Below are 20340 nucleotides of genomic sequence, written 5' to 3' on the forward strand. Positions count from 1 at the left end.
ACACACCCACACACACACACACACACACACACACACACACACACACACACTTAGGTGCTTTTCCTTATCTGTTCTGTTTGATGTTTGTGTGTAAATAGAGAAAAGGGTGTGTTTGTGTATTTGTAACACACACACACACACACACACACACACGTGTGTTATCAGATTGCCGCTTATCAGATGGTGAATGTATAGTGTATAGATGCCTCTGTTCGTCCTGCGTTGTTACAATTCCTTCTTTTAAGCCTGCATCTGAATGTGACTGCTGTTGTTCTCAGGGCCTGAGTGACCACCACTGTGGAGCTTATGTAATAATCAGTGCCCTGCTTTCCTCTTCCCCACTATGCCTGTGTATGTGTGTGTGTGTGTGTGTGTGTGTGTGTGTGTGTGTGTGTGTGTGTGTGTCGAGAGAGAGAGAGAGAGAGAGAGGCTCTGTTATAAGGCCTAGGAAACACACAGGCAGCACAGACTTCCTGTTTTTGTGTTCAGTCTATTGGAGGCAGGAAGTGAGAGCAGGCCCGTATTAACACAGTGTGGTGCCCTAGGGTGACCACACTCAAAGTGCCCCCCTTCTCCCACTTTACACGTAAAACAGGGAAATTTACTATGGCTATAAAGACCATAGATTTTCTATACATTGAGTATGGGGGAACAGTCACAACAACGGCAGCATGGCATAGGCCGTGGTGGTTTTGGCAGCCGTGCCGCAGCTAACCACAGTCCAGTTCTCCTCACAGGCCTCTCTGAAGCTATACTAACTAGCTTCCACTCAGATTTAAGTTGAACAGTTTGTAAAGCACCTTCTTTAGACGGCTTGTTTGGAGAAAGCAGTGCTAAAAGTAGGGGAAGCTGATGTTTCTGTTCGGAGGTCTGCACATAGACTTGTTTCAGTCTTGCCTGGTCCAGCTTTGCCAAAAACATTTCACTTTGACATCTTGTTTGGTTCTGTGTGATCTGGACAACTTCAAGTTACGCCCCCTGCTTCAAGTTACGCCTCTCTCGTGCAGGCCGCAGACAGACCCTTCTCTGTCTTTGTGCAGCAGAGCCGCGTGAGCAACTCAGCTGATGAGTTCAGAGTCATACAAATTCAAACTTTTAACTTTGAAATAAAAACATTAGAGGACTAGTTCTCCTGAGTCTCTGTCTAAACCTGCCAGCTGGCCTGTTCTCCCTTGCAGACCCACTGCTGGACTATGACCGGCCAGATGAGGAGCTGGGAGGCGGAGTGGGAGCGGCTGTGAGCCAGACCCGGCTCTCCGGACACTGGGTCCACAAAGTTTAGTCGTTTTCTCAATCATTTGGTGCCCCCCCAGCACTGCAAATTGGCTGGTGCCCCTTGCCCCTTGCCCAATGCCATATATAGATAACCCAGCATGAGAGGAACCACTGCTCTGGTCTTTTTGCTCTCTGATGAGTGAATTTTGCTAGAAATAAAGATGCTGATGCTTAGTCAGCTACCATCCACTTACTTACACTACAGATTTAGGGGGGTGGGGGTACTCTATAACAGACTGTTGCCTCTCTGAAAGTCAACAGCAAATCCAATAATGTCACTTGAGTGCGGTGTGGATGCTGTTAATGGCTTGTGATGCCACTTCAGCAAATGACCTTCATATGAGTCCTTTACCTTGGCGGTGGCTAGCTCTTATCTCAGCCAGGAAAGGAAGAGGGTCGCTATACTTGTGTGTGGTAACAGCATATGTGTGTGTGTGTGTGTGTGTGTGTGTGTGTGTGTGTGTGTGTGTGGCTGCAGGTTTTATAAATGGAAAAATGAGCACGGGTTCACGGCAAAACTAAGCAGATCCCCAGCTAGAACAAAGAATCTGGTGGTGGAAAACATGCCTGAGTGGTTGCTTTGAAGGACTGATTAAGGTTATAATAGTCATCTGCCTTGCCTGAAGCCCCCAGGCTGTGTGTTAGGGGTGGGGGGCTGATAAGAGGTATGAGGCGTGGGGGGAGTCCAGGCTGTTACCCTCTTTGTTCTGGCCCGCTCCACTCATGCCTGCTTTTGTCTCCACCCACAGTCTACCAATGAGAGAGCATTATCTCTCTATCCGTCTCGCACCAAACAGAGAGGGAGGCGTGTTGCTTTTTCTTCCGCGTTTCTTTATCTCTGTACTTTTTCCCCCAAGGTAGGCCTACATTTTGTATGCGACACATTTCCAAGGCAACCCAGTGACTGCAGGTACAGTCAAAGAAGGTGTGCAAAATCAGCCAGTGCAGCCTTTCTCTGTATTTCTGTGCGTCTTTCTGTCTAGCATTTCCCGCCACTCCAGGGTGTACGGGGAGGGGAGTGTTGTCACAGCCGGTATGAAGAAAGGCTGGCTCCTTAGAGCCTCGCGCCAAATGTCAGCGTTATTATTTAAATCAGCTCAGTGGGTGCGGCCCAACTGTCTCTATGTTCTGTTAACCCCCTCAGAGCTCCAGACTAGTAAGCAGAGACACAAAGGCAGAGAGCTAGTGATGGGCTCAGAGCTTTGCCACAAATAGGGTAAATGTATCATTGATTTTCCACACATACAGCAGAATGTGAAGTCTTTACTTCGCACCATGAAACAGATTAAAACCATGTTACTAATATTGGTTTTGCTGTTTCAGAGGCTCTTTATATGAAATGTGACATTTCTACTTAAGTGAATTTTAATATTGTCACATTTGACCAACCTTTCTTCAATAAAAACAGATTGTTAGTCATTCTTTAATAAACTTAATATAAGGTTTATTCTAGTAAAACCATACATTATGCATATTAATTACCACATACACTGAAAATCCCCCTAGAGAGGCATATATAGCCACACAGCTACTATCCCAATGTAAAGTGTTTCAAGATACACAAAAACTCAGGTTTTCAGAGTAACTTCCTCTCTCACACTAACAGAGTTTCTCTTTCATGTCCTCTTTGTCTACAACGCCCAGAGCAATGAAGTGAAGTATTCAGGATCACACCAGAAGGCTGAGAGGCTATCCTCTACTACGCTCTAGTGGCTGTGAGCATAAAATACAAGAAATGTCTGACTTTCAATACCACCACAGTACTGAGAGACTATTGATAAGCAGAAACAACTCAACTGGGAATTGTTAATCAGATTTAAATGTGTTGAAGAAATCCACAGGTCAGATTTGTACACATATATAATTGTTTGGACACAATAATGAGTGTGCACGTTTAATTCCTAATTATGTCTAACATATCTAAATACACCTTAATTTCAATACACCACACCTTCCGGTTTCTCAGCGTCCTTATCTCCGCTGACAGCTCCTGGACAGACAACATCACAGCGGTTATCAAGAAGGCTCAACAGCGGCTACACTTCCTGAGGGGCCTCAGGAAGCACAACCTGGACTCCAACCTGCTGCTGATCTTCTACCGCTCGTCCATCAAGAGCCTGTTGACGTACTGTATCAAACTACGATACGGCAGCTGCAACGTGGCCGACAGGGAGAGGCTCCAGAGAGTAGTTAAGGCAACACAGAAGATCATTGGCTGCCCTCTCCCCTCCCTGACGGACATCTACACCTCCCGCTGCATCAGTAGAGCAGAAAACATCACAAAGGACAGCTCCCACCCTGGCTCTGATCTGTTTGACCTGTTGCCCTCAGGGAGGCGCTACAGGTGCATCAGAACAAGGACTAACAGATTCAAGAACAGTTACTTTCCAAAAGCCATAACCACTTTGAACTCACACATGCACTGACTTCACTTCACAGTCTTACCCCCTACCCCCGGACTTTCCTATACCCACCTACTGTGCAATATTTAATATTTAATACTTCTGATAACACTGATAATTATGTGCAATTTCATTACTGTGCAATGTCATTATTTCACACTGCGTATCACACTGTATACAACCATATTTATGTTTCTATTTTTATATATGTATATAGCATCTCAGCACTTTCCCCCCCTTTTTTCTTTTGCACTACTTATTTTATTCCATGTTGTTACATTTCTCTTACGTACATGTTGACACTGGAAAAGGAGTTGCTTCAATCTCGTTGTACATGTGTATAATGACAATAAAAGGCATTCTATTCTATTCTATACAATTTAAGTATGTAAGAGAGAAAAATAGATTGCATGTATCTACAGTTCCTCGGGTTTGAGACAATATTCAAGGCACAACCCTTCAGCTGTCCTTCATCAATCGATGAAAGCTCTTTGCGTCTGGTCTCTGGAGAGCCTGGAGGAGAGTGTGTGGTCACAGCCAGACACATTAACCTGATGGTAACATGGGCACAGTCAGTTTCATGTGTATTGGATAGATAGGTGTAATGGACCGCTGCCGGTTTTTATTTTGATACAATTTTGATGTTAATGCCTGGAAAGTAAAGGAAGCAACACTATAAATTTATACTGAAAAGTAGTTAAAACGATTTTACACTATTCTGTTGGTAACTATTAGTGTTAGCAAATGTGTTAATAAATACATAGCCTTGATGTCAACAGTCAGTACTTGCCACCTCTGTAATGCTGACAGGTAAATAGGGATGATGGCTGTATGTGCCCGTCAGGTTGTGTCTCTATTATCCTTTTGTGCCTTGAGTCCCTGAATGGATGTCTGCTTAGTATCCTCTTTCCAGAAAACATCTGTAGTTGCTAAATTGCCTGTTTGTTATGATAAAAGCGCATATTATTTATAATGTGTTTATGTTCTTCAAAGCAAAACCTAGACTTTCATCTTTGTTCCCTACATCCCCTGTCTCTTTCTGATTGATGCCATATTTGAAAGGCTACATATACAGTCTGGTGCCACAGCATCCAATCAGATCCTAGATGTGGGTGTCCCAGCCAGTCTGACTCCCTGGCTGTTGCCTGGCAACTGAGACTGCTGCTCTGTAATTCAATCCATGGAACGATCCTGCAGGGGTTTATATGGGAAGAGGCGAGAAGAAAATATCATTTGCACAGGGGGAAGTAAATGACCCAGGATGGACTCCATTTCCCACACTGCTGAGCAGGAATATAAAACAGTAGTACGATTGGAAGTAAAGAGCACATGAGATACAATGCAACGTCTAAAATAAAACTAATAATAACCATCTTCACTTTAAATGATAAATTAATTGAATGAGAAAACAGTTCTGCTTCTATGTTCAAAGATACCCAACTCCGCTTCTCTAATAAGAGAACTGAAACATGAATTCATTACAAGCATCATAACACAGCAGTGCTCTGACACACCGGCCTGTTTTGTCCTACATGGTGCATCAACCAGTTGTCAAATACATTAAATCACATGCTCTGCTGCTGCTTCAGAGAATTAGACACTGAAAGGGTTAAAAAGGGGGAGGATGCAAAATGGCTTGAAGCCAGCAGTGTGTGTGTGTGTGTGTGTGTGTGTGTGTGTGTGTGTGTGTGAGTGAGTGAGAGAGAGAGAGAGGAACACAGAAAAAGACAAGCACAGAAAAGCTGAACAAGGAATACAATGCGCATGATGCTAAAGATAGGGGAAATGTAAACAGCTTTTTCTGAATCTCTCTATATCTCTATCTTATTCTGCAACATCCTGCATTTAAAAAAAGAAAGCATTTAACTTAAGTGCCTCTACAGCTGCAGCCAGAGTGATCTCATCATCTGAGTGCAACAAGACGGAATTCAAATTTTGCAAAGACAAGAGTGAGTAAGCATTTTGTGGGGAACTCCTGCCAAAGAGAGAAAGCGAGACTGGAAAAAAGAGCTATCAGGGGTCACACTTGGACTCAGTGTGGGCCTGAGGAAGATAGCAGAGAATTGAGCCGAAGAGGTAAGATGAGTCTAAGAAACTGTCACACTCTGACCGCCAGTGGACAGGATTTGACCAGCAGAAGTAGCCGAGCCCCCTGGGAAGATGCTAGGGTGGTTTTGAAGCCCTCCACCCTCGCCAGGAAACCTAAACCAGTGAGTATCCCTACAGTCTTCCTCATGCAGCATCCATTTACAGGTGCAGTTTCTATGAGTTCTCAGGCCTTTGTAGAGTACCAGAGTTGTTGACGACAAAGAAGATGCTCATTGCACATATTACAAGTGAATAATGAAGTCAAATGTAATCTTGTTGTCATCACTTTGGAGCACAGTTATGTTGCTCTTATTTGCTAGTTAAAGCATGCGAAGACACACTTGTGTTCATCTTTCAAGGCTGCTTATTTCATAGTGGTCAAGACTGATCTCACCTCTTAACTTGATCAAAGCCTAGCTGGTATCAGCAGGAGGGTTACTACCAGGTTTACTAGTAAGTGCTGCATTTCAAGCCTTAGTGAAAAGAAAGTTAAGTGGGGATGTAGTTGGGTGAAACGGGATACAGAGGCTCAGCTAGGCGTTATTGTGTCATCTGAAAACTAAGCAAAGCACAGAGGGCTCTTGTTTCAGATCAGGTGCATGGTTCTCCGTAAAGGCTATCAGCTCATTTGGATGTCTTACCCGGAGAGGATGCACACAAAAAAACAAAAACAGACACAACTGCGACGAGAAGGTCAGGCATTTGCAGGATGCAGAGAGTTTGGACATGCAGTCTTTGTTTAAAGGTCCCATGACATGGTGCTCTTTGGATGCTTTTATATAGGCCTTAGTGGTCCCCTAATACTCTGAAGTCTCTTTCGCGAAATTCAGCCTTGGTGCAGAATTACAGCCACTAGAGCCAGTCCCACAATGAGCTTTCCTTAGTATGTGCCATTTCTGTGTCTGTAGCTACTGAAGAGGAGAGAGGTGGGGCAAGGTGGAGAGTGGGGGTGTAGCCTTGACCAACTGCCACTTTGCTCGTTTGAAAGCCATGATGTCTCTCTCTCATGGGTGGGCCAAATTCTCTGGGCGGGCAAAGCAGAGAAAGGGGAGATAACCTTGCTCCTTATGACCTCATAAGGGGAAGATTCCAGATCGGCTCATCTGAGCTTTTATTTTCTCAAAGGCAGAGCAGGATACCCAGGGCTCGGTTTACACCTATCGCCATTTCTAGCCACTGGGGGACCATAGGCAGGCTGGGGGAACGCATATTAATGTTAAAAAACCTCATAAAGTGACATTTTCATGCCATGGGACCTTTATTAATCTTTAAGCAGTGGAAGTAAGTGTTCATCCCATACATATTATTCCCCCAGGTTTTATGCTGAAATATCTTAGTTTTTATAGATTAATCTTGTCTTTAGATCTTACTGAAATTACAGTAATATCTATTTCAAGTTCAGACTACTTGAAACTAGTTAAAATTTATTACAAAATAATAAAAAATTGTGGATATGGCTATCAGTCAAAATATGACAGTTCAAGCACTATTTGGTTTTGTTGTCACAGCCTCCAAAAAGTTAACAGGTGTCTGCCAGCCTGGTGTGTGGGCATGCACTATCAGAGTCTTGCAGAGGAAAGTAATCACATCGTCACTTCTAATCTGTCACATTAGCTCACTTAGTTTGCCCACAGTTGGCAATAAAGGCTTTATTAAATTATCCCTTTCTACAGGGAACTGTCACCAAATAAGCAAACATGTATCCAATATTCTGCTGCTGCTGCTCAGAATATGAATAATGTACTGTATCCCTACAGGCAGAAAAGTTGCAACTTTGAACTCGATTGGATAAAAATCGAGTTGTTCTTCACATTGGTTTGTGAAGAACAACTCTGGATTTTTTACACTCTACTCCTCCAGCCCAAGCCAGAGAATGCTATCACCATTGGCGTGTCAGCACGAGTCCTCTTCAACATGGAGAAAGAGCAGCAGATCTACGAGCAGCAGGGCATGGAAGAGTACATCAAGTATCAGGTGGAGCATGAAACGCAGCCTTTCAGCCCCGGTCCTGCCTTCTCTTTTGTCAAGGTCAGAGAAACACATGCACACTATAAACCCAATGCAGAGTGATTCTTTGGTATTCTCATTGTCCCAGTCATCTCAGTATTCCCAGTTTTATGTGTTAGGTCGTGTCTCTGGAGGCGGTAAATGAGTAATAAGCATAACATACCAACCCACTCATACTCACACACATATTCATCCCCACTGCAGTGATATGGTATCGTCTTATTTTTATATATCCCAAATCTGTGTTTGGTCGTGTTGCCAGGCTCTGGAGGCGGTGAACACTCGACTGCGGGAGCTTTACCCCGAGAGCGAGGAGCTCTTTGATGTTGTGCTCATGACCAACAACCATGCATACGTCGGCCTAAGACTCATCAATACTATCAATTATCACAGTGAGTTACAAATACACATGAACGATAAAAATAAAACTTGTATGTGGCTTATCTTTCAAATTAATTGGGGACATAACACTTTGTTTTTTAAACATTTTCTACAATCTGTTATGGTCCAGTGTGGCTTTTCTCCCATTCACTGCAGACTTAGGGGTGCCAATGCTGAGTATTACATACTATACTATGAGTTTTTTTAATGACATACTTTACAATTACTTTTTCATGACTTTTTTATGACATTAATGCAGCAGAGTTTTGAGGACAGAATCTGCATCCTGAGAAAAATAAGCGGCCACAGATCACCTGCCTCATTATCCCTTTCACTGCTGAATCAGATTGTTTGAAAGCCCTTTTAGTGACAAATGAGTGAAAGAGTTGTTTCGAGTGGCCACATCCGAGTTCAAGCCAGACCTGAAAAGGATTGTGGATAACAAAGACTGTCAGGTTAATCCATCTCAATCTAGGTAAGAAAAAAAACTATGAAAACTGCTATTTATTATGACTGTCATTAGATCTGGAAGTCACTGTTGCTATTGTAGTGTGGACGTGCATGTATTGTGTGGCTTTTTAACTATGGTGCGTTTTTTTTTTTTTTATCACTTTTTTCAACATTCTATACTATGACTTTTTTCACTTTTTTCACTATGCTATGCTAAGAATTTTGTATCACCTTTTTCAACATGCTATACTATTAATTTTTGTGACTTTTTTCGACATACTATACTATAATTTTTTGGACATACTATACTATGACTTTTTTATAACTTTGTTTGGACATACTATACTGTGACTTTTTTCGACTTTTTTCTACATACTAGGACTTTTTTTCCGACTTTTTCAACATAGTATGACTATTTTATCACTTTTTTTTTAAATAAAAAAAGGTCATAGCATGGTCTTAAAAAATCACAAAAAGGTTTAAAGTAAAGTTTGTTATTGAAAAAAGTCATAGTATATATGTCGATAAAAGTGATAAAAAAGTAATTGTATAGTATGTCGAAAAATGTAGCAAAAACGTAGTCATAGTATAGTATGTCGAAAAAAGTCAGAAAAAGTCGTAGTATAGTTTCAAAAAAAGTAGAACAAAGTCATAATAGTTTGTTGGAAAAAGTGATAAAAAGTCATATTATAGTATGTCGAAAAAAAGTGATAAAAACATCATAGTATAGCATGTCGAAAAAAGTCATTGTATATCATGTCGAAAAAACGAATTAAAAAGTCATAGTATAGTATGTCGAAATTGTTTTGAAAAAAAGTCATGGTATAGTATGTCGAAAAAAGTGATAAAAAGTCATAGTATAGTATGTCAAAAAAGTCAAAGTATAGTATGTTGAAAAAAGTCATAAAAAAATCATAGTAACGTATGTTGAAAAAGTGTTAAAATAGTGAAAGTATAGTATGTCGAAAAAAGTCTAAAAAAAGTACTAGTAGTATGTCAAATTCTTTTTTAAAAAAGGTCATAGTATAGTATGTTAAAAAAAAGTGACAAAACAGTCATAGTATAGCATGTTGAAAAAAGACATTGTATAGCATGTCGAAAAAAATGATAAGAGCACTGACAGGAACGCAGCTTTCCTCTTCATCTATTTGTATCCTTCATTCCTGGAAAGCAGGTATTGAAATTAATTGCACACTACACGATTTGAACACACAACCTTCTGTCTTTTAATCATTTTCTCATCACCCTAAACTAAGCAACCTGACACAAACCTCAAGTTTTCGTAAATAAGTCATAGTATAGTATGTTGAAAAAAGTGCTAAAACAGTCATAGTACCGTATGTTGAAAAAAGTGCTAAAAAAGTCATAGTATTCTATGTCAAAATTTTTTGGAAAACAAGTCATAGTATAGAATGTCGAAAAAAGTCCTAGTATAGTATGTCGAAAAAAGTTGAAAAAAGTCACAGTATAGTATGTCAAAAAAAAAAAAGTAGGTATTGAAATGAATTGCACACTACAGGATTTGAACATCCAATCTTCTAATCATATTCTCATCACCTAAGCTAACCAACCTGACACAACAATTACCTTTTCATAAATAAGTCATAGTATAGTATGTTGAAAAAAAGTGCTAAAAAAATCATAGTATAGTATGTTCAAAAAAGTGACAAAATAGTCCTAGTATAGTATGTTGAAAAAGTCAAAGTACAGTATGTTGAAAAAAGTCATAAAAAAGTCATAGTAATGTATGTTGAAAAAATGTTAAAATAGTCAAAGTATAGTATGTAGAAAAAAGTCGAAAAAAAGTCCTAGTAGTATGTCAAATTTAAAAAAAGAAAAAGTCATAGTATAGTATGTTAAAAAAATACATTGTATAGCATGTCGAAAAAAATTATAAGAGCACTGACAGGAACACAACTTTTCTCTTCATCTATTTGTATCCTTCATTCCTGGAAAGTAGGTATTGAAAAGAATTGCACACTACACAATTTGAACACACAACCTTCTGTCTTCCAGTCATATTCTCATCACCCTAAGCTAAGCAACCTGACACAAACCTCAAGTTTTCGTAAAAAAGTCATAGTATAGTATGCTAAAAAAAAGTGACAAAACAGTCATAGTATAGCATGTTGAAAAAAGACATTGTATAGCATGTCGAAAAAAATGATAAGAGCACTGACAGGAACACAACTTTTCTCTTCATCTATTTGTATCCATCATTGTAGATACCTGGAAAGTAGGTATGGAAATGAATTGCACACTACAGGACTTGAACACACAACCTTCTGTCTTCCAGTCATATTCTCATCACCCTAAGCTAAGGAACCTGACACAAGGACCAGGTTTCCATAAATAAATCATAGTATAGTATGTCGAAAAAAGTGTTAAAATAGTCATATAGTCAATAGCATGTTGAAAAAAGTAATTGTATAGCACGCCGAAAAAGTAATTAAAAAGTCATAGTATAGTATGTCGAAAAAACTGACAGGATCACAACTTTTCTCTTCATGTATTTGTATCCTTCACTCCTGGAAAGTAGGTATTGTTAATAATTGCTCCCTAGAGAATTTGAACACCAAACCTTCCATCTTCCAATCATATTCTCATCAGCCTAAACTAACCATCCAGACACCAAAATTACCTTTTCGTAAATAAGTCATAGTATAGTATGTTGAAAAAAGTTGAAAGAAGTCATAGTATAGTATGTTGAAAAAAGTGCTAAAACAGTCATAGTATCGTATGTTGAAAAAAGTGCTAAAAAAGTCATAGTATAGTACGTCAAATGTCACACTAAAAAGTCGAAAAAAGTCGAAAAAAAGTCCTAGTAGTATGTCAAATTTAAAAAAAAAAAAAAAGTCATAGTATAGTATGTTAAAAAAAAGTGACAAAACAGTCATAGTATAGCATGTTGAAAAAATACATTGTATAGCATGTCGAAAAAAATGATAAGAGCAGTGAGAGGAACACAACTTTTCTCTTCATCTATTTGTATCCATCATTCCTAGAAAGTAGGTATTGAAAAGAATTTCACACTACAGGACTTGAACACACAACCATCTGTATTTCAATCATTTTCTCATCACCCTAAACTAAGCAACCTGACACAAACATCAACTTTTCGTAAATAAGTCATAGTATAGTATGTTGAAAAAAGTTGAAAGAAGTCATAGTATAGTATGTTGAAAAAAGTGCTAAAACAGTCATAGTATCGTATGTTGAAAAAAGTGCTAAAAAAGTCATAGTATAGTATGTCAAATGTCACACTGAAAAGTCGAAAAAAGTCGAAAAAAAGTCCTAGTAGTATGTCAAATTTAAAAAAAAAAAAAAGTCATAGTATAGTATGTTTAAAAAAAGTGACAAAACAGTCATAGTATAGTATGTCGAAAAAAGTTGAAAAAAGTCATAGTATAGTATGTCGAAAAAGTCAAAGTATAGTATGTTGAAAAAAGTCATAAAAAAGTCATAGTAATGTATGTTGAAAAAATGTTAAAATAGTCAAAGTATAGTATGTAGAACAAAGTCGAGAAAAAGTCCTAGTAGTATTTCAAATTAAAAAAAAAAAAAGTCATAGTATAGTATGTTAAAAAAAGTGACAAAACAGTCATAGTATAGCATGTTGAAAAAATACATTGTATAGCATGTCGAAAAAAATGATAAGAGCACTGACAGGAACACAACTTTTCTCTTCATCTATTTGTATCCTTCATTCATGGAAAGTAGGTATTGAAATGAATTGCACACTACAGGACTTGAACACGCAACCTTCTGTATTCTAATCATATTCTCATCACCCTAAACTAAGCAACCTGACACAAACCTCAAGTTTTCGTAAATAAGTCATAGTATAGTACGTCGAAAAAAGTGCTAAAAAAGTCATAGTATTGTATGTCGAAATTTTTTGGAAAACAAGTATAGTATGTCGAAAAAGTCAAGGTATAGTATGTCGAAAAAAGTGTTAAAATAGTCATAGTATAGCATGTTGAAAAAAGTAATTGTATAGCACGCCGAAAAAGTAATTAAAAAGTCATAGTATAGTATGTCGAAAAAACTGACAGGATCACAACTTTTCTCTTCATGTATTTGTATCCTTCACTCCTGAAAAGTAGGTATTGAAAATAATTGCTCCCTAAAGAACTTGAACACCAAACCTTCTGTATTTTAATCATATTCTTATCAGCCTAAGCTAACCATCCAGACAGAAAAGTCAAGTTTTCATAAATAAGTCATAGTATAGTATGTCGAAAAAAAAACGGAAAAAAAAGTCATAGTATAGTATGTTGAAAAAAGGATCACTGACAGGAACACAACTTTCCTATTTGTATCCATCATTCCTGGAAAGTAGGTATTGAAGTGAATTGCACACTACAGGCTTTGAACACGCAACTTTCTGTCTCACAGTCATATTCTCATCACCCTAAGCTAAGCAACCTGACACAAACATCAAGTTTTCGTAAATAAGTCATAGTATAGTACGTCGAAAAAAGTGCTAAAAAAATCATAGTATAGTATGTTGAAAAAAGTGGTAACATAGTCATAGTATAGTATGTTGAAAAAAGTGCTAAAAAAATCATAGTATAGTATGTTGAAAAAAGTGACAAAATAGTCCTAGTATTGTATGTTGAAAAAAGTCATAAAAAAGTCATAGTATTGTATGTCGAAATTTTTTGGAAAACAAGTCACAGTATAGTATGTCGAAAAAGTCAAAGTATAGTATGTTGAAAAAAGTCATAAAAAACTCATAGTAACGTATGTTGACAAAGTGTTAAAATAGTCATAGTATAGTATGTTGAAAAAAGTCGAAAAAAAGTCCTAGTAGTATGTCAAATTTTTTTTTAAAAAATGTCATAGTATAGTATGTTAAAAAAAGTGACAAAACAGTCATAGTATCGCATGTTGAAAAAAGACATTGTATAACATGTCGAAAAAAATGATAAGAGCACTGACAGGAACGCAACTTTTCTCTTCATCGATTTGTATCCTTCATTCCTGGAAAGTAGGTATTGAAATTAATTGCACACTACACGATTTGAACACGCAACCTTCTGTCTTCCAATCATATTCTCGTCATCCTAAGCTAAGCAACCTGACACAAACCTCAAGTTTTCGTAAATAAGTCATAGTATAGTATGTCGAAAAAAGTTGAAAGAAGTCATAGTATCGTATGTTGAAAAAAGTGCTAAAAAAGTCATAGTATTGTATGTCGAAATTTTTTGGAAAACAACTCATAGTATAGAATGTCGAAAAAAGTCCTAGTATAGTATGTCGAAAAAAGTTGAAAAAAGTCACAGTATAGTATGTCGAAAAAGTCAAAGTATAGTATGTTGAAAAAGTCATAAAAAAACTCATAGTAACGTACGTTGAAAAAGTGTTAAAATAGTCATAGTATAATATGTCGAAAAAAGTCGAAAAAAAAGTCATAGTATAGAATGCCGAAAAAAGTTGAAAAAAGTCATAGTATAGTATGTCAAATTTTTTTTTTTTTAAAGTCATAGTATAGTATGTTAAAAAAAAGTGACAAAACAGTCATAGTATAGCATGTTGAAAAAAGATATTGTATAGCATGTCGAAAAAAATGATAAGAGCACTGACAGGAACACAACTTTTCTCTTCATATCCTTCATTCCTGGAAAGTAGGTATTGAAATTACTTGCACACTACAGGACTTGAACACATAACCTTCTGTCTTTCAATCATATTCTCATCACCCTAAGCTAAGCAACCTGACACAAACATCAAGTTTTCGTAAATAAGTCATAGTATAGTATGTTGAAAAAAGTGCTAAAAAAGTCATAGTATTGTACGTCGAAATTTTTTGGAAAACAAGTCATAGTATAGCATGTCGAAAAAAGTAATTGTATAGCACGCCACAAAAGTAATTAAAAAGTCATAGTATAGTATGTCGAAAAAACTGACAGGATCACAACTTTTCTCTTCATGTATTTGTATCCTTCACTCCTGGAAAGTAGGTATTGTTAATAATTGCTCCCTAGAGAATTTGAACACCAAACCTTCTGTCTTCCAATCATATTCTCATCAGCCTAAACGAAACATCCAGACACGAAAGTCAAGTTTTCGTAAATAAGTCATAGTATAGTATGTCGAAAAAAACGGAAAAAAAGTCATAGTATAGTCGAAAAAGTCATAGTATAGTATGTTGAAAAAAGTGCTAAAAAAGTCATAGTATAGTATGTCGAAAAAGTCAAAGTATAGTATGTCGAAAAAAGTCATAAAAAACTCATAGTAACGTATATTGACAAAGTGTTAAAATAATCATAGTATCGTATTTGAAAAAAGTGATAAAAAAAGTCATAGTATAGTATGTCGAAAAAAAAGGCCTAGTATAGTATGTTGGAAAAAGTCGAAAAAAAAGTCACAGTATAGTATGTCGAAAAAGTCATAGTATATTATGTTGAAAAAAGGGTTAAAAAAAGTCATAGTATAGTATGTTGAAAAAACTGATAAGAGTCACTGACAGGAAGACAACTTTTCTGTTCATCTATTTGTGTCCTTCATTTCTGAAAGAAAGTATTGAATGTAACGGCACCCTACAGGATTTGAACATTAAACCATCTGTCTTTGAGTCATACTCTCACCAGCCTAAGCTAACCAACCTCGCACAACGATTATGTTTTCGTAAATAAGTCATAGTATGTGCTAAAAAAAAAAAATAGTGGTAAAAATGTCAAAGAATAGTATGTCGAAAAAACTGACAGGAACTAAACAGAAACAAAGAATTTGTATCCTTCATTCCTGAAAAATAGGTATTGAATATAAGTGCACCCTACAGGTTTTGAACACCAAACCTTCTGTCTTCCAATCATATTGAATATTATATTTATATTATGTATATTATATATTACATATTTCAGTATGTTGAAAAAAAGTGGAAAAAAGTCATAGTATAGTATGTCGAAAAACTCATAGTATAGTATGTCGAAAAAATTGATAAGAGTGATAAGAACACAAATTTTCTCTTCATCTATTTGTATCCTTCATTTCTGAAAAGGAGGTATTGAATATAATTATAACCTGCAGGATTTCAACATTCAACCTTCTGTCTTCTAATCATATTCTCGTTACTCTAACCTAACCGACCTGACATGAAGTCGAAGTATAGTATGTCGAAAAAGTCATAGTATAGTATGTCGAAAGAAGTGGAAAAAAGTCATAGTATAGTATGTCGAAAAAAGTGGAAAAAAGTCATAGTATAGTTTGTCGAAAAAAGTCATAGTATAGTATGTCGAAAAAACTGACAGGATCACAACTTTTCTCTTCATGTATTTGTATCCTTCATTCCTGAAAAGTAGGTATTGAATATAATTGCACCCTACAAGATTTGAACACCAAACCTGTCTTCCAATCATGTTCTCATCACCCTAAGATAACCAAGCTTTCGTAAATAAGTCATAGTATAGTATGTCGAAAAAAGGGTTAAAATACTCATAGCATAGTATGTTGAAAAAAGTGCTAAAAAAGTCATAGTATAGTATGTCGAAAAAACTGATATGAGTCACTGACAAGACAACAACTTCTCTCCTCATCTATTTGTATCCTTCACTCCTGGAAAGTAGGTATTGATAATTGCACACTACAGGATTTGAACATTAAACCTTCTGTCTTTTAATCATTTTCTCATCACCCTAAGTTAACCAACCTGACACAAAGATTAAGTTTTCGTAAATAAGTCAAAAAAAGTGCTAAAAAAGTCATAGTATAGTATGTCGACATTTTTTTGAGAAAACGTTATAGTATAGTATGTTGAAAAAAGTGCTAAAAAAGTCATACTATTGTATGATGAAAAAAGTGCTAAAAAAGTCATAGTTTAGTATGTCAAAAAAAGTCGAAAAAAGTCATAGTATAGTATGTCAAAAAAAGTCGAAAAAAAGTCATAGTATATTTTGTCGAAAAAAGTAATAGTATAGTATGTCGAAAAAAGTCGAAAAAAAGTCATAGTATAGAATGTCGTATTGAAAAAAAAGTCATAGTATACTATGTCGAAAATGTTTTGAAAAAAGTCATAGTTTAGTATGTTGAAAAAGGTGTTAAAAAAGTCATAGTATGTATGTCGAAAAAAGTTGAAAAAAGTCAAAATATAGTATGTTGAAAAAAAGTCATACTATAGCTGCTATACTATGACTTTTTTCAACTTTTTTCGACATGCTAAGTTGAAAAAAGTCATAGTATAGTATGTCGTATCTAAAAAAGTAATAGTATGGTATGTCGAACAAAGTTGAAAAAAGTCATAGTATAGTATGTTGAAAAAAAGTGATAAAAAGTTATAGTATATTATGTTGAAAAAAAAACGATAAAAAAGTCATAGTATAGCATAAAACACCTGGATCTTTTATATTTGTATTCAACCAATGGGAAATCTTCCACTTGGACATGGTGAAGTAGCACACCAGTAGTTGGCGTTGTTTGGCCCACAATATTCATCAAAGCTGATATAAAGAGCAGCATGGTCGATACAAACTATAGAAATTGTTATAAAACCCCCAAAACAGGAAATTAGGAAAATCTAGGTTTTCATTTAGGCCTGGGTGTTTAGTAACCTGTAATTTGTCAATCCCAAAGGTTTCCCGTTGGTTAAGTTTCCTTTGTCTGTCACATTTTTGTATAAAAGATGGGATTTGGTCAATGCCAAAGGCTTGTAATGTGGATCTGAATAACATACTATACTATGACTTTTTTATGACATACTACACTATGGCATTTTTATGGCATACTGTGTCAAATAGCTGCATTAAATCTGTCCTGCTGAGTGTGTTTCTTGAAAGTCAGCAGGGTATCCCTTTTCATTGCTTTTGAGATCATCAACAGGACTGTAAACTCAAGTTTATGTAAACATACCGTATGTGTAGTGCATATCAATATATAATATGCATACTTGAATAGTTGCAGGTATTTTAGGTCAACTCCATCTAAGTTTTGGGGATCTTTCTTCTCTGTGAATGAACAGGGACTGACCGACAGTGGTTATGGTTTGATCCTTCTCATGGTCCACACACCACAACATGACCCCCGGGGATGAGTGGTGGGTGTTGGGGATCTGCGTTCCTGGCTCCTTGCAGGGATTTGGCAGTCCAAACCCAGCACCTATTGACGTAGTCAAGCCAAGCAGAAAAATCTCAGGCTCTTTCCTTTCATGTCACTCCGGGTTTTCTCTTCCCTTTCCCTACTCTGCCTCCTAAAGCAGCACACCACCGGCAATCAGTAGATGTTGACAGTTATCACCTATGAATGTAAAAAATAGGTAGTTATGCCCCCGATTCATTCACAACATTGTGATCAGTTGACTGACGATCTTTTAATTTCTCCTCTCTGCAGAGTTGTTCATCGAGCGCTTCTGTATGACAGGGGGAAACAGTCCCATAGGTTACTTAAAGGCCTACCACACTAACCTTTACCTGTCTGCTGATCCAGTCAAGGTTCGGGAAGCACTGGAAGAAGGTACATATTACCGAGAAGCTGTAATACTACACTAAAGAGGCAAAAGTAAGTGTCTCTGTTACATGCTATATAAGATGTATTGACACACACCTGTTTCAAACAACACATTTAGGTATAGCAGCAGCCACGATGTTCACTCCAGAGAAGATAACTGAAGTGTCGGAGACCCAGCTGCGTGTTGCCTTTGATGGTGACGCCGTCCTCTTCTCTGATGAGTCTGAGCGCATTTACAAGGCCCATGGACTGGACAAGTTCTTTGAGCATGAGAAGACACACGAGAACAAGCCTCTGGACCATGTACAGTACACACATAATAATACTCATGATTTTAATTTTACTCTTTCAAATAAATTTGGCTAATCTGGGGTTTTTGTGTTAAACCTGCCTGACCATTTATTTCTTGCCCCTGTCAGACTCCAAATGGATCCTGTGATCTTATTGTATTCTTTCTGCTGTCTGCAGGGACCATTGAAAGGTTTCCTGGAGGCTTTAGGAAAGCTGCAGAAGAAGTTTTATGGCAAAGGACAGCGCATGGACTGCCCCATCCGGACCTACTTGGTGACAGCTCGCAGTGCAGCCAGCTCTGGAACCAGAGCCCTAAAAACTTTGCGCTCATGGGGTCTGGAGATCGACGAGGCTCTCTTTTTGGCAGGGGCACCCAAGGGCCCCATGCTTGAGAAGATTAGGCCGCACATTTTCTTTGATGACCAGATGTTTCACGTGGAGGGGGCCGCTGAAATGGGGACAGTAGCGTGCCATGTGCCCTATGGGATAGCTCAGAGAATTACCAAGAAAGGGATTCATGACAAAGAGACTTCTTCAGCACCCCAAGAATCCTAAACGTCACTGAGACTAAAGGGTTAGCAGCTGAGGTTGTCATTATAAAGCAATGTGATTTCATAATAACATCAAATCATTTCTTTCATTAGCAGTTAATGACATGTCAGCTCCAGGGGTTATTTTTCCATTGATTGTTACATTATCATATAATGGTTTTAATATATTAAAAGTCATTATTAAAAGCTATTATTATTATTATTATTAATAATAATAATAATAATAATAATAATAAAGCCTATAAGTCGTAACTAATGGTTTACTGCTTGAACAATATTTGGGTCCATTCATTAACCACAGATTCACTAACATTTATTTTTGCATTATTATTAAATAGACAGGATAAACAGCAGTCAATGGGATTATTTATAACCTGGTAACCCTAAATTTGTTTTTATTAATGGCTTATACTGTTCTATAACGCATTAGTGAAGGATTCTTTAAACATTAATAAAGCCATTAGTTACAACTTATAAACCTCTTATAAATATCGCCTCATTAGAACATGGCATTCAATACAGTTTGTCAAAATTCCTATTAGCAGGAAATTTAACTTAGGTACCAGCAACCTCCTGCATTATTTTCTGTATTTTTATATTTTTACTCACATCCGTAAACAGTATATAACTCTTTAGAAAGACAAAAAGCCAATCAAAATAAAGTATATTTAAAATAAAGCAGAACCAAATATTAGAAGATGACCTGGATGTGCTAACTTGATTAGAAGCTACACAGCTGCACTGAAGACATGCATTTAGTCACTTTATGCAGAATCTCCTTTTGGATTTATAAAATATATGATTTTACTGCTTGTCTGTGTGTATAAGAGTTTTTCTGGTGCCTTTTTCTTACTATTGTTGGAATTTACTTCGGCAATCTTGCATGTTGTTGGTAAATGTATGCTGAACATCTGGTTGTTTGATCAATGTATATGGATGTATTTTAAGATTGCAAATGAGTGAAATTGGAATATTTTACTTTATGTTTATTTAATTTTTCTTCTTGTTTTAACATATTCAGCATTTATTGAAATCCATTGTGTGCAATTTTAATTTCTGCTACTTGTCCCTAAAATGCTGAAAGTTTGGTGTCTACCTTGTCATTGCCTGTCTGTCTGTCTTATTATGTCATATTGTTATTGGTACTATTGATCTACTGTTCTGTTGGGAAGCAAATTTGTACTACAAAAAAGACCAAACTTCCTCAGATGTAGAATCTGAGTAAATCTGGGCCAAATGAGTACTGTGGACTGTTATGTAATCAAGTTTTTCTGTTTCAGTAAAAATATCTATTAAAAAAAAACACCCTTTCCCGTATTTGTCTTATGTTAGACAAGAGTTTCAAACTCTTAAATATGCTGTAGGTAGGATTAGGAAGATCAATGACTTAGCCAAAAAAATTGAACATCAACAACTTCTCAGTCCCTCCCCCACTTTCCGCTAAAGCCCAA

The 20340-nt window shown here is 36.9% G+C and overlaps 2 protein-coding genes across 2 annotated transcripts in view; one reads left to right on the top strand and one right to left on the bottom strand.

The window, feature by feature from the left end:
- Window positions 1–20340, bottom strand: part of LOC116035731 (interferon alpha-inducible protein 27-like protein 2A) — a 29155-nt gene that overhangs the window by 3541 nt on the left and 5274 nt on the right. Inside the window, exons 5-6 of the mRNA XM_031279031.2 lie at window positions 18633–18636; window positions 1059–1069 (exon numbers count right to left, since the gene is read on the bottom strand). Of these exons, the coding sequence (XP_031134891.2) occupies window positions 1059–1069; window positions 18633–18636 (15 nt within the window). The remainder of the gene's footprint in view (window positions 1–1058; window positions 1070–18632; window positions 18637–20340) is intronic.
- Window positions 4057–19037, top strand: LOC116035727 (cytosolic 5'-nucleotidase 1A). Its single transcript, XM_031279025.2, has 6 exons — window positions 4057–5887; window positions 7626–7793; window positions 8035–8164; window positions 17931–18053; window positions 18166–18350; window positions 18516–19037. Exons 1-6 carry the CDS (start codon window positions 5759–5761, stop codon window positions 18891–18893), a joined length of 1113 nt encoding a protein of 370 aa, XP_031134885.1. The 5' UTR covers window positions 4057–5758; the 3' UTR covers window positions 18894–19037.

The sequence above is a fragment of the Sander lucioperca genome, chromosome 18, assembly GCF_008315115.2.
Source record: "Sander lucioperca isolate FBNREF2018 chromosome 18, SLUC_FBN_1.2, whole genome shotgun sequence".
Taxonomy (NCBI): Eukaryota; Metazoa; Chordata; class Actinopteri; order Perciformes; family Percidae; genus Sander; species Sander lucioperca.

What these genes read in the sequence shown, in the direction of transcription:
- LOC116035727 (XM_031279025.2), top strand. Translation starts at nt 5,759, where the DNA reads ATGAGTCTAAGAAACTGTCACACTCTGACCGCCAGTGGACAGGATTTG. An exon ending in CAATACTATCAATTATCACA is followed by an intron (nt 8,165 to 17,930) that starts GTGAGTTACAAA and finishes TCCTCTCTGCAG; the next exon opens with AGTTGTTCATCGAGCGCTTC. An exon ending in AGAACAAGCCTCTGGACCAT is followed by an intron (nt 18,351 to 18,515) that starts GTACAGTACACA and finishes TGCTGTCTGCAG; the next exon opens with GGACCATTGAAAGGTTTCCT.